General features: G+C 45.1%; 1 protein-coding gene across 2 annotated transcripts in view; it reads left to right on the top strand.

Annotated features, from left to right (window-relative positions):
- Nucleotides 1–11,746, top strand: part of WDR82 (WD repeat domain 82) — a 33,722-nt gene extending 21,976 nt beyond the window's left edge. For both annotated transcript variants that reach the window (XM_054552150.2, XM_002813662.5), the window contains exons 4-9: nucleotides 4,653–4,752; nucleotides 5,625–5,741; nucleotides 6,306–6,461; nucleotides 6,912–6,981; nucleotides 7,499–7,641; nucleotides 8,658–11,746. In XM_054552150.2, coding sequence (XP_054408125.1) covers nucleotides 4,653–4,752; nucleotides 5,625–5,741; nucleotides 6,306–6,461; nucleotides 6,912–6,981; nucleotides 7,499–7,641; nucleotides 8,658–8,687 — 616 coding nt within the window. In that variant the 3' untranslated portion in view covers nucleotides 8,688–11,746. The remainder of the gene's footprint in view (nucleotides 1–4,652; nucleotides 4,753–5,624; nucleotides 5,742–6,305; nucleotides 6,462–6,911; nucleotides 6,982–7,498; nucleotides 7,642–8,657) is intronic.
- The last annotated feature ends 1,349 nt before the right edge of the window (nucleotides 11,747–13,095 follow it).

The following is a 13,095-nucleotide window of genomic DNA, read 5'->3' on the forward strand; positions in this document are numbered from 1 at the left end:
TTCTCTCTGTTCTTCACCCCAATGCCCCTAGTTACTTTTTTCTCTAATTTTTCAACTTTTGTTTGAATGTTAAACACATTTTCCCCTGGATAATATTTTAATCACTTGGGGGATTTTTTCCTGCATCCATTTGCAAATGTACGGTAACCCAGGATGGTTTCGACTGGTATGGAGCGCTGACAGGAGATGGCCTGAGAGCCTCCTGTTAGAAATTGCACTTCCAGGCCGGGCGTGGTGGCTTAATGCCTGTAATCCCAGCTCTTTGGAAGGCTGAGGAGGACAGATTGCTTGAGTGCAGGAGTTCGAAACCAGCCTAGGCAACATGGTGAAACCCTGTCTCTACAAAAAATACAAAAATTAGCCAGGACTGGTGGTGTGCGCCTGTAATTCCTACTACTTCGGAGGCTCAAGCACGAGAATTGCTTGAACCCGTGAGACAGAGACTGCAGTGAGCCAAGGTGGCGCCACTGCACTCCATCCAGCCTGGGTGACAGAGCGAGACCCTGTCTCAAAAAAAAAAAAAAAAAAAAAAGTTGCACTTCCAGTTGGGCAGGCCATTTGTGTTGCTGAAATAAGGGTGAAATAAGGTGGCAGCCAGTGGTAACTGGTTTCAGACAAAGGATGGCTCATGATAAGTAGATGTTTTTGCTTGTTTTTATTCAAATTAATGTTCACAAATGTACCATTTGTAATTAAGAGTTGATGCAGTTGTTTGACATGCTTTCCAGTCTTCCCAATTATTCAACCTCTTGACCTCCTGATTCTTTTTTTTTTTTTTTTTGAGACGGAGTCTCGCTCTGTCGCCCAGGCTGGAGTGCAGTGGTGCATTGTTGGCTCACTGCAGGCTCCGCCTCTCGGGTTCACACCATTCTTCTGCCTCAGCCTCCCGAGTAGCTGGGACCACAGGCACCTGCCACCAAGCCCCGCTAGTTTTTTGTATTTTTAGTAGAGACGGGGTTTTACCATGTTAACCAGGATGGTCTCGTGATCCGCCCGCCTTAGTCTCCCAAAGTGCTGGGATTACAGATGTGAGCCACTGCACCCGGCCAGCCGACCTCCTGATTCTTGATAGATGACTTTGTCCCTCCTTTTATGAGAAAATCAAGGCTATGCAAAATGAGTTCTTTCAGCTGGGTGTGGTGGTTCAGGCCTGTTATCAGCACTTTGGGAGGCTGAGGTGAGAGGATCGCTTGAGTCTGGGAGGTTGAGGCTGCAGTGAGCCATGATTGTGCCACTGTACTCCAGCCTGGGCGACAAAGTAAGACCGTGTCTCCACAAAAAAGAGTTCTTTAAACATCTATCCCTTCCACCTAAATTCCTGTCTTCCTTGGAATCCTTTCCTTGAGAAAGCTGTGGTCTTTCACAAAACAAACCTTCCTCTTTCTGCTTGCTTCCATCTCCTTAATTGGCCTTTCCTTTGCTGCCTACAAATTTACTTGGTCTTTCTTATCTTAAATCTACTTATTGACCCTATCACCCACTCCTTTTCACTATCAAACTTGAAAGAAGAATCTGTACATTCCCATCTCCACCTCCTCACACATGTTCACGGTTGAAATCATTTTTGCACTAGTCCCAGAATCGTCTATGGGGCTTTATCCAAACCTTTATCCTTCATTCCCTGCTGCCTCTAGTTAAAAACCCACTGGTTTGGGCTTTTCTTGGTGCTTAACCTCTCAGTAAAACTTACTTTCCTGTAGCAGGTGACTTTTCCCATGTCGGTTCTGTTCTTGTAGTTCTCAGCCTCTGTTTTGACTCTAAAATAAACAAATATTTTACCCGCTTTCTTATCTCCATAGCTGATTTCATTCACCTCCATTCAGGTGGCTTCCCAAATCGGTATTTTTAGCTCATGTCTGTTATCAATTTCAGACCCACCTTCCACCTACAGGTTTTGTTTGTTTTTTTGTTTTTTGAGATGGAGCCTCACTGTGTCACCCAGGCTGGAGTGCAATGGCGTGATCTTGGCTCACTGCAACCTCTGCCTGCTGAGTTCAAACGATTCTCCTGCCTCAGCCTCCCGAGTAGCTGGGATTACAGGCACGCACCATGATGCCCAGCTAATTTTTGTGTTTTTGTAGAGACAGGGTTTCACCATGTTGGCCAGGCTGGTGTCAAACTCCTGACCTCAGGTGATCCACCCGCCTCGGCGTCCCAAAGTGCTGGGATTACAGGCATGAGCCACTGCGCCTAGCACCACCTACATGTTTTATACGCATCTTTGTAGCTGTCTCTTCTGTCCAGTACGCTTTCCAATACTCAGGTCCAGTACTCTGTCCATAATTGTTACATTCTTTGGGCCAGCTTCTCTCTATCGTCCTCATATTTCTTCATCTCTGTCTCTTTCAGTTCTGGCTCAAAGCATCTGTTGTTAATTCACTCTTTTTCCCCTGCCATCGTATTCAGTGAGTTGTTAAACTATTTAGTTCTCCCTAGGTTTAACCTCATGTGTCACTTTCCTCTGTGTTCTCTCCTTTGCTTCTGCCCTGGCTCATGCCCTGTGAGGTAAATTATTGTTAGCTCCTAATTAATCTTCCCATCTCTTACCATCCTGCTTCGGCATCCTGGATTGCAGTTTGATTGCTTCACAATCTCTCTTAATGGTTCTCTACATTTTCATTGCTCCTTCCCCTTGTAGTCAGGTTCTGTCCCTTCTGGCTCTGACACATTTTCCCAGCATTTTCTCCTACCATTCCCATTAAGGTGAACTCTGGGCTACTTCTTGAACATGGGCCTCATGCCTTCCTGTCTGGCACCTTTCAGAAAGGCGTCTCCCTTTGAAATCCTTTCCACCTCAGATGTTGTATCTTTCTAGAAGCCTTCTCTGGTCCTCTTGGAGTCATGTGGACTGGACAGTTAAAATTCCTTACGGTCAGGGTCTTACTTCTCCATGTGTTCCCTGTACTTCTCAGCATAGAGTCTTGTGCTGAGCTCTTGGGCTGAATGCCATGGCGTAAAATTACATGTCCACAATGTGTTCCGCTCATTCTGGTTTTTGTTTTTTGAGACGGTGCCTTGCTCTGTTTCCCAAGCTGGAGTGCAGTGGTGTGATCTTGGCTCACTGCAGCCTCCATCTCTGGGGTTCAAGTGATTCTCCTGCCTCAGCCTCTTAAGTAGCTGGGATTACAGGTGCACGCCACCAGGCCCGGCTAATTTTTGTATTTTTATTAGAGGTGGGATTTCACCATGTTGGCCAAGCTGGTCTCAAACTCCTGACCTCAGGTGATCCGCCCACCTTGGCCTCCCAAAGTGCTGGGATTACAGGCATGAGCCACCGCACCCAGCCTGCTCATTGTGTTTCATTACCTCCTCAGCATTCTCAGGAAATTCTGGCTTTTAACAATACCTTTTAAAATTTTAAGTTGAGGAGCTGGTGCAGATGTTAGTTGAGTTACATTGGAAGTAAATGTTTTTAAGTGAGTATCTCTTGATGGCATAACCACAAAGGGGGACCAAAAAAGGAATACAGTTGCTGTTAGCATAGGCTTGTGGTTCTCTAGGTGTGGTGCCCAAAACAGCAGCCTCACCCATCACCTGGGGGCTAGTTAGAAACTCAGATTCACAGACCCCAAGTCAGGCCTACTGGATTAGAGGCTCTGGGAGCAGATCCTAGCAATCTGTTTTAACCCACCCTCCAGGTGATGCTGATGCCACTTAGGTTTGAGAATATCCATGTAGTCCTCACACATCTTGATAAGGAATCATGCTTTTTTGTGTTTTTTTAATTGAGATACAGTCTACATACTGTAAATGATTCCTTTAAAAATGTACAATTCAGTGGTTTTTACTATATTTGCAAAGTTGGACAACTATCACCATCATCTAACTTCAGAACATTTTTATCACTCCAAAGAGAAACTCTGTACCCATTAGTAATCACTCCCTCAGCCCCTACCAACCGCTGATCTACTTCTGTCTCTATAGATTTGCCTATTCTAGACATTTTGTGTAAATGGATCAGTTAATATCTGATCTTTTGTGCCTGGCTTCTTTTACTTAGCATGGTGTTCCCAAGATTCCTCCATGTTGTCACATGAAGCAGTACTTTATTACTTTTTATTGCCAAATAATGTTCCAGTGTATAGATATAGCACATTTTGTTTGTCCATCCATTAGTTAATGGACATTTGGGTTATTTCTACTTTTTGGCTATTATGAATAGTGCAGCTCTGAACATATGTGTACATTTTCGTGTGGACATATATTTTCAGTTATCTTGGGTAAATACCTAGGAGTGGAATTTCTGGGTCACATGGTAACTTTTTTTGGAAAAACTTTTCCAAAGCAACTGTACCATTTTTACATTTCCATTAGCAATGTATGAGGGTTCCAGTTTCTCTACATCCTCACCAACACTTGTTATCTCTCTTATTATAGCTATGCTAGAGGTTGTGGAGTAGTATCTCATTGTGGTTTTGATTTGCATTGGAATCATATATTTTTATTTTGTAGCTTTAAATTTTTTTTTTTTTATACTAGTTGCCTTTCTTTGTTCCAGATATGGTTGTGGTATGTGTGTTTTATTGTGTTTCTTAAAATGGCAATTTTGGGAGAACAGGTATATACATATAGGTAGGCAGAGTGGTTTAGAATTCACATCCAATTTTTGCTAATATTTCGCATCAACTCCTATTTATCTCGATGTATTGCAGGGTGGTGGCCTTGTCCATGTCACCTGTGGATGACACTTTCATTTCTGGGTCTCTTGATAAAACCATTCGACTCTGGGATCTCCGGTCTCCTAACTGCCAGGTAATGGTACCTCACAGTTATACTTTTTGAGCATTTTCTTTGGTAGGCACTGTAATGAACTCTACCTCTCAAAGAAGGGAGAAAACAGTGGTTCCATTCTGGGATCACAGGGTCTGTTTAAACTTTGGAGAAAATCTGTTTTTTTAGTTGGTAGCTGCTAAGCACATAGCCTAATCTAGTGTAGATTGCATTGTACTCTGTGGCTTAATTGTTGTGGGTTTTTTATTGTTTTGTTTTTGTTTTTGTTTTGAGACAGGGTTTCGCTCTTGTTACCCAGGCTGGAGTGCAGTGGCGCAATCTCGGCTCACCGCAACCTCCACCTCCAGCGTTCAAGCGATTCTTCTGCCTTAGCCTCCCGAGTAGCTGGGATTACAGGCATGCACCACCATGTCCGGCTAATTTTGTATTTTTAGTAGAGACAGGGTTTCTCCATGTTGGTCAGGCTAGTCTCCTGACCTCAGGTGATCCTCCTACCTTGACCTCCCAAAGTTCTGGGATTATAGGCGTGAGCCACTGTGCCCAGCCAGCTTAATGTTTTTAGAAGTGTTCCTAGAGCTTTTAGCTTCAAGGGATTTATTTTTATTTGAATTCTGTGTCTGTAATATTGTGCAGTTAGAGTTGATCAGAAATTGTTGTCTGGAGACCTGTTTTTTAAAAGCTTCATTTTAGTTTTATGTTTGCTTTTTCTGTTCTGTAGGTAGGCTGATATTTGTTTGTATGCCTTTCTTAGTTTAAATTGGGAAAAGTAAATTATATAGTGGTAAGGTCCTGGATTCATTTTCTTTTTCCCCATTGTACTAGCAGTCTTTGGTTATTCCAGGTATGGTTGTGGCATGTGTGTTTTAGTGTATTTCTTATTTCTTTTCCCTTAGGGCCTCATGCATCTGCAGGGGAAGCCAGTTTGTTCTTTTGATCCAGAAGGGTTAATTTTCGCTGCAGGTGTCAACTCTGAAATGGTCAAGCTTTATGACCTTCGTTCTTTTGATAAGGTAAATCTTTGAATCTTTGAGATCTTTGAGCTGTTTTTTTTTTGTTGTTGTTGTTTGTTTGTTTGTTTGTTTTGTTTTTTTGGGGGGTTTTTTTTTTGAGACAGAGTTTTGCTCTTATTGCCCAGGCTGGAGTGCAGTGGTGTAATCTCACTCAGCTCACTGCAACTTCTGCCTTCCGGGTTCCAAGTGATTCTCCTGCCTCAGCCTCCCAAGTAGCTGGGATTACATGTGTCCGCCACCACGCCTGGCTAATTTTTTGTATTTAGTAGAGACGGGTTTCACCATGTTGGTCAGGCTGGTCTCAAACTCGTCACCTCTGGTGATCCACCCACCTTGGCCTCCCAAAGTGCTGGGATTACAGGCGTGAGCCACCGTGCCCGGCCCTGTAAGAGCCTTTTCTACAAAAGGAAAAATATGGTAGATATTAGAGAGCGGCAGAGAAGTAGCTCATTCTCTGCTTTCCTTAGTCAAAAAGTAATCTAAAGGAATAGGATGGGAATTGGCTCTAGCAGAAGAAATTATTAATATACCTTGGCTGGGGCTACTGTTTTTTATCTTTTGCAGGGGCCATTTGCTACCTTTAAGATGCAGTATGATCGAACTTGTGAGTGGACAGGACTTAAATTCAGCAACGATGGCAAGCTCATCCTCATTTCCACCAACGGCAGCTTCATTCGTCTGATTGATGCATTCAAAGGAGTGGTGATGCACACGTTTGGGGTGAGCTGACAGCCTTCAAGCATGGCTGTTTCCATGCTCATACTTCCTATGCTAAGAATTATGTTAGCTGGTTGGTGGAGACCAACAGTTACTCTTGACTTACTCATGAAGGCATGCACTTGTATTTTCTTCCTGCTCATGAACTTACCTCTCTTGGATTTTGTAGATGTTCATTTCTCACCAAGTGACCCAAGTTTGGTATTTAGATATAAAATAATTTCCTAACAGTAAAGTTTTTTTGTCCTCTTGAGTATACCTTGAATACAGAGTTGAGGGTGGGAGTGGATTGTCAAGGATGGCAGCCACATTTGGAAGCTTGGTGGTGTAGTACATGACAAGGAAAGGGTTTCATGGAAAGGAAGGTGATGCATGTGCTGAGTCAGTGTTTGTAGGCATCTGTTTTTATTAATGGCTCTGTAACAACAAAAGAACTGCTCTGTTTTGTTTTAGGGTTATGCCAACAGCAAAGCTGTCACACTGGAGGCTTCATTTACTCCAGACTCTCAGTTTATTATGATTGGTGAGTTTCCCTTATCCCCTGTGGGGGTTATTTCTCTGGTACTATGCATTTCTTTGTTTAAATTATTAACTGAGACATTATTATCTATTTGATAGATGTTCTCAGATTTCTGTATAGCACATTATGCCAAGGACATAGTGTCTTTTAACTGCCCTGACTGGACCAAAATTTGAGTTAAACTCCACAAGCACTACCTTATTAGTAATACTAATGTCCTGGTGTAACCCTACATTCAGTCATCTTAGTGGCTGCCTGTTGGTAGGGTAATGGTATTTGGCCCCTTTTTTAGATGAGAAAACCAAAGTTAGAGGGGAAGTGACATGCCTGTGAACAAATAGCTAGGGTCAAGATCAATTTCCAAAGTGTCCTTCCTTCACCGCCTCTCCTCCCTCTCAATTTTGCCTGAGGGATGGGTCCTAAAGCTTGGCGTATCCTCAGATCTCAATCCATGTGTCATTTCCAGTTGTCTTTGTATTGTGCCTTGAGCTGTTACATTTTCCTTGAATATCCTCTTTAGGTTCAGAGGATGGCAAGATCCATGTCTGGAATGGAGAGAGTGGTATAAAAGTAGCTGTGTTGGATGGTAAACACACAGGCCCGATTACCTGTTTGCAATTCAACCCCAAGTTCATGACTTTTGCCAGCGCGTGTTCCAACATGGTATGTGAACAGTAAGAGGTATCTGCCACTCAGGGACCCTTTCCAGTTGGGGTGGTGGGTGCCTCAACAAGCACAGCAAGCTGTGTTCTGCATAGGTACATTACAAGCATCCAAGTACATGTTTCTCAACTGGTGGTTTCCCTATTTCATCTCCTATTATTTGATCTCTGGCTGGGCTGGTCTTGTCTTTCATTTTTATTCTTCCTAGAGGTGATCAGGAATCACCTTTGAGCTCCAAGGAGATCATAGGCCAGTTTTTGCTCTGGACCCTAATTTTAGGTCCAAAGTACCTGGGCTACGCTTGGCAATTTTTTTGCTCCTTAAAATACTCTGAACCGGCCTTTTGTGGTTTCAGTTTTCCATTCCTGTTGGTTTACGCCAAATTCCCAGAAATTTCTACAGTTGGTCATAACTCACCACTTAGAATTAACTCCAGGCCCTTGTCTCTTCCTAGATACTACTAACAGAACAAAAGATCAGTGAGTCTCAGCTCCGATTTTCCCTTGTGATCTCCTAAACCTGCCTGGGTATTCGGGGATGAGACATTTCATTACTAGCCTACCCAGAGCACATTGCCCCCTTGCTTTTTTTTTTTTAAACCAGGAAAAAAATGTTAGAAAAAATACAGCAAAACCATCCAGTTCCTTACTTTTTACAGCCCAGGAAGGCGTGGGCCTGTTGGAGGTAACCTGGTGGATTAGCAATGAGGGCAGGTTACCTATTCACCCACCTCCCAGGCAGCACTCCTTTTTTTCCCTTCCTTTAAAAAAAAAAGGAGGGGGTCTGCTCTGGTGGAAGGTGGACAGTGATTATTGGAGAAAAACAAAACCAGTTTACTTTCACATAGAGGGAAGAGTGTTTCTGTCTCCTTAGAGCATCAGGGTTGGTTGGTTAGGAGGGAGGGCTACCAGAGCCATTGGGGTTGGGCACATTTTTGCTGTGGGGTGGGATGTGAAGAACCATTGGCAGTGAGGAGATGCTTGGCTTTTTAAAGTTGATTTATGTTCTCCTTCTAGGCCTTTTGGTTGCCCACCATTGATGACTGACCCTGTTGCTGCTCAGCTATTTCTGTACAGTGAGGGCGGCCAGCAGGAAGAAACTCAGAGGGAACTGAGATCATAGTGGGATTGGATCATTTGACTGGGCTGGAGAACATCCTTTTACATGGCCTTCCCATGGATGTGCTGTACATCTGCTCAAAAGAAAATAATTACTTTGATGAGCGTCTTCAAAAGGACTCTTGGTGCAACAGACTCAATTGGAACTCAGCTTTTCTAGCTGTCACTGCACCATGCTCTGCTAGACGAGTGACCAGACTCATGATTTGCTATAGTGGGGCTCTCAAGCATCTTCAATTTGAATGTACATGCTGCTGAGGAGCCGGTGAAGTCATCAGTTCCGCACATCCCTTCTACCCTCCAACTGCATGGGAAGCCAAAGTCCTGGTTTTGAAATGCTTGGGCAGCTCAGCCGCTCGCCCTCACCCTGCATGTCTTGTTACTGGGTCTCCCTGTGTACTTGTGGCATTATCCACAACCATCATGTTTCTTAGGTGCCAAACATTTACAGAAACATATTCATATATCTTGGGGTCAGAGAAAGGGACAGATACAGAAGGACCTTGCTTGCAGGAAGCCATGCAATTAGTTTCTGCAGTTAGTCGTGTGAGGCTAGGTGGTCGGGCAGGCCTCAGGCTGTAGGTGTTGGGTGGGAAAAGACCCAAGGGCCTGAAAGGGAGGGAAAGGAGAGGGTAGCGGGAGGGTAGCAGGTGAGTCCCTAGGGCTGGAAGGTTTTGCAGCAGCCTGGTGCAGTTCCCTGTCATCAAGACAAACCCACGGTCCTCCTGGGTGCCTACCAAGCTTGGTTTGTACAAAAGCAAGGTGGGAGTCTATTTTTGTACATGAGATACATCACACTTACCTGTGGGCCAGTATTGTGAAGTGAGTCTGAGTTGTTTACACTGATGCCTTCCCTGCCCACCACAAATTGTGTACATAGTCTTCAGATGATACTACCCCCTTTCCCCAGCTCCCAACCAAGAGCTGGTTCTAGGCCTGTGTTATATGTCATATTTAGCCTTTTTATATATGACCTTTGATTTCTGTTGTTTGTATTTTAGCACAGTGTATGCACCTTCACTTAAATACATCTGTGTGCATACAGATATGCATATATGTGTGTGTGTATGCATATATCTCTCATCTGTAGTTTCTGAGAGTTCAGCTGAAGCAGATGGAGTCCTGCAGCCCAGGAGACACACTGCATCCCTGCTAATAGTGTTTGCCGCAAGTATTAGTGAGTCTTATTAATATTTTCATTTCAGAAGACTGAAGCAAAGCTTATAGTGTTCGCTTTCTTTGGCAGCTAAGTGAGGGTCTTGGGATGACTCGCTGTGTTCCTCAAGCTGCACTTTGGGGCCATCTCTGCAGTATTAGCCCCCTTTTTGCTTGGTGGTACTCTGTCTGTGCCTGTGTGTGTGTGATAGTCACTCTTGCATGGCTTCCGTGTCTGGTTTGTGGCATTTGGGGATAAGGTGCTGAAGCCAGAGCATTTGCAGTTTGTTTGAGGCCTCGTTGCCAATGATAGATCACTCCCGTTGACCTGGTATGTCTGCTTGCTTGCTGCTTTTCCTTGCTTTCTCTTGGAAGAGGAAAGGACTCTGGTCAGGCCCAGGCTGAGTGACATGAGCTGCAGCTGGCTCATGGCCTTGAGCAGAGAGAGTGGTATGTCATTTTACTAAGTTCCTAAACAAACATTTATGCAGGCAACACTCCTTGCAGATCCAGAAACTGAGGCACAATAGGGTTATGACTTGCTCAAGAATATGTAGCTGCTAGGGGGTAAATCAAGGCATCACAACTTCTGTTCAGCGGGCAGGAATAGGCTGTGAATTGCTAGCACTTTTTTTTTTTTAAGCAATTACTTTTTGACTTGTTCCTCCAACTGAAAGTGCAAGAGGCATACACCTTTCCCAAATGTAGACTAGAATCTACAGGATGCCACCCACTGTATAGCTCTGCTTTCCCAGAGAAGAAGAACTTTTAGAAACCAAATGATCTTAATTGTTATTGCCCACCCCTGGCTTTTCAGGGTAGAAGATTCACAATAGGAATGATTGTTAAGAGAGAGTGCTTGGAACCGTGGGTTAACAGGAAAGGCTACCTAACTTCACATATCTGCAACCAGAGCAGCCACCAAGCATTACTTAGCAGCAGGAAAATGATTGTATTTGAGTTCCTGTGTGTCCAAAACTGAGGCACCATGTTCTTTGAAAACATGCCACCTCAAGGCCGGGCGCAGTGGCTCACGCCTGTAATCCCAGCACTTTGGGAGGCCGAGGCGGGCGGATCACCGGAGGTTGGGAGTTTGAGACCAGCCTGACCAACATGGAGAAACCCCGTCTCTACTAAAAATACAAAATTAGCTGGGTGTGGTGGCATGCGCCTATAATCTCAGCTACTTGGGAGGCTGAGGCAGGAGAATTGCTTGAACCCAGGAGGCGGAGGTTGCGGTGAGTTGAGATTGTGCCATTGCACTCCGGCCTGGGCAACAATAGCAAAACTCCCATCTCAAAAAAAAAAAAAACAAAACAACAAAAAAAACGCCACCTCACGGTCTCTATCATTGGGCCCTGTGGTTGCAAAGCTGCCTCCTGAATTAAGAAGGAAAGGGAAAAGATACAGCTGGAAGTGAGTGGAAGACATGCTGAGGGCTGGGGCTGCACAGACGTGCTCAGCAGGGCTAGAGGTGCTCGAGCCCTATTGGGGATGGGTGGGGAGTGGGGCAGCGGCGTTTGCCACCTTAGGAATCGGGGCCAAAGCCACTGATGTTTATTTGACAGTGACACTGCACTGGGTACTTAAATTATTTCCCGTTTCAATCATAATTACTGCTTATTAATGAAAATTTGGGAATTTTAGAAAGAATCAAGTTTGCCACCCAAATGCTACCACTGTTAATCTTTTAGTGTTAAATGTTCCCCCTAGACATTTCTGTGCATAGATTTTTGGTGTGTTTACATAGTCATTATTCTGTATATACAATTTTATGTCCCTTTTGTACTTAACGTATAAACATTTTTTCCATGTTACAGTCTTAAACAGAATTTTATGGCTGCAGCCTCTTCGATTTGAGTTTCTGTAACTTGGGTTGTCTCCTGTCAGTTCTCCTGGCTCACACTGCAGCTTGCTGTAATGCTGTGTGGAGGGATTGCTGGGCTCCCTGGGACTGCCTCTGACTGCCCCTTGGTAACTAAGATTTATGGGCTGGTGGGAGGAACCCCTAGAACCAACCTTCAACCCCAGGCTGTAATAGCCATAGAGCCAGCAATGACTGACGGGGAAAGGCAAGCCTGAGCCAGCCTGAATCTTCGGAGACTGTCTGGCACTTACCTCAGGCTGCCTTGCATCCTCTACTGTTTACCTCAACCCTTGACCAGATTGACAACCTCTAGTTGGAATATGTTTTGTCCTGCTAGTCCCTGGCTTCAGGAGGGCAAGAATACTGGAGTCTCTTTGAGGCCCCAGCACCCAGTCTGGCAGAAGGCAATTGATTGGGTAACCCATTTGCCTGGAGGCTGCTGCTCCAGCTCAGCATTCTCAGAGCTGTAGAACCTGCTTCCTGCTCTTGCCTCGCCCGCTCTGGACCAGAGAAGAAAACCTCAGGCCTGCCACATTTTCACATTGCTCATGGGACTCTGCAACGGTGGCGGAGGGAACATCCTAGCTTGTGTGTGACAGGCCATGCATAGGCTTTTCTGACACAGACTACATACGTAGGAAGAGACCCCCTCCTGGCCTGGTGGGAGGACTGCTTCCGTGTTCAGCAGTGCTGGGAGACATGAACAAGTAGGTGAGCATGGCTGCCCTTACAGCAGCCACTCTGGTCTCTGGCCTGCTCGCAACTGAAAGACCCACTTCACCCACTCCCCAGGCTTCATTCAGCCTTGTGATGTGAGGAACAACAGCAGGCATGGTAGCAAGCTAGGCAAGCAGGCTGTGGGGGCGAGCTGGCTCACCAGTTGATGTGGGTAACAGAAGCAGGCACAGGATGCTGCCCACACTTTTTTTTTTGTTCAGGCGGAGTGGTGAGGTAGTGGGGGCTGTGGTGAAGAAAGAGGAAGTGACACTCCTACAGGCTGGTAGGACAGCACTCAAGCTGCCTGGCTAGAGGAGTCCTGGTGAGACTACCATAGGGCCCAGCTGTGGACAGGTTCAACCCTGAAGTCCTGCACTGGAATATAGCAGTGGGAAATGTCTGATGCAGTTTTTCCAGTCTTCCCTGGAGAATGTGTAGGAAATGAAATCTAGAGTTAATGGGTAGGAAAGGGGGTCTGAGGCCAGATGCAGTGGCTCACGCCTGTAATCCCAGCACTTTGGGAGACCGAGGTGGGTGGATTCCCTGAGGTCAGGAGTTTGAGACCAGGCTGGCCAACATGATGAAACCCCATCTCTA

The sequence above is a fragment of the Pongo abelii genome, chromosome 2, assembly GCF_028885655.2.
Source record: "Pongo abelii isolate AG06213 chromosome 2, NHGRI_mPonAbe1-v2.0_pri, whole genome shotgun sequence".
NCBI lineage: Eukaryota > Metazoa > Chordata > Mammalia > Primates > Hominidae > Pongo > Pongo abelii.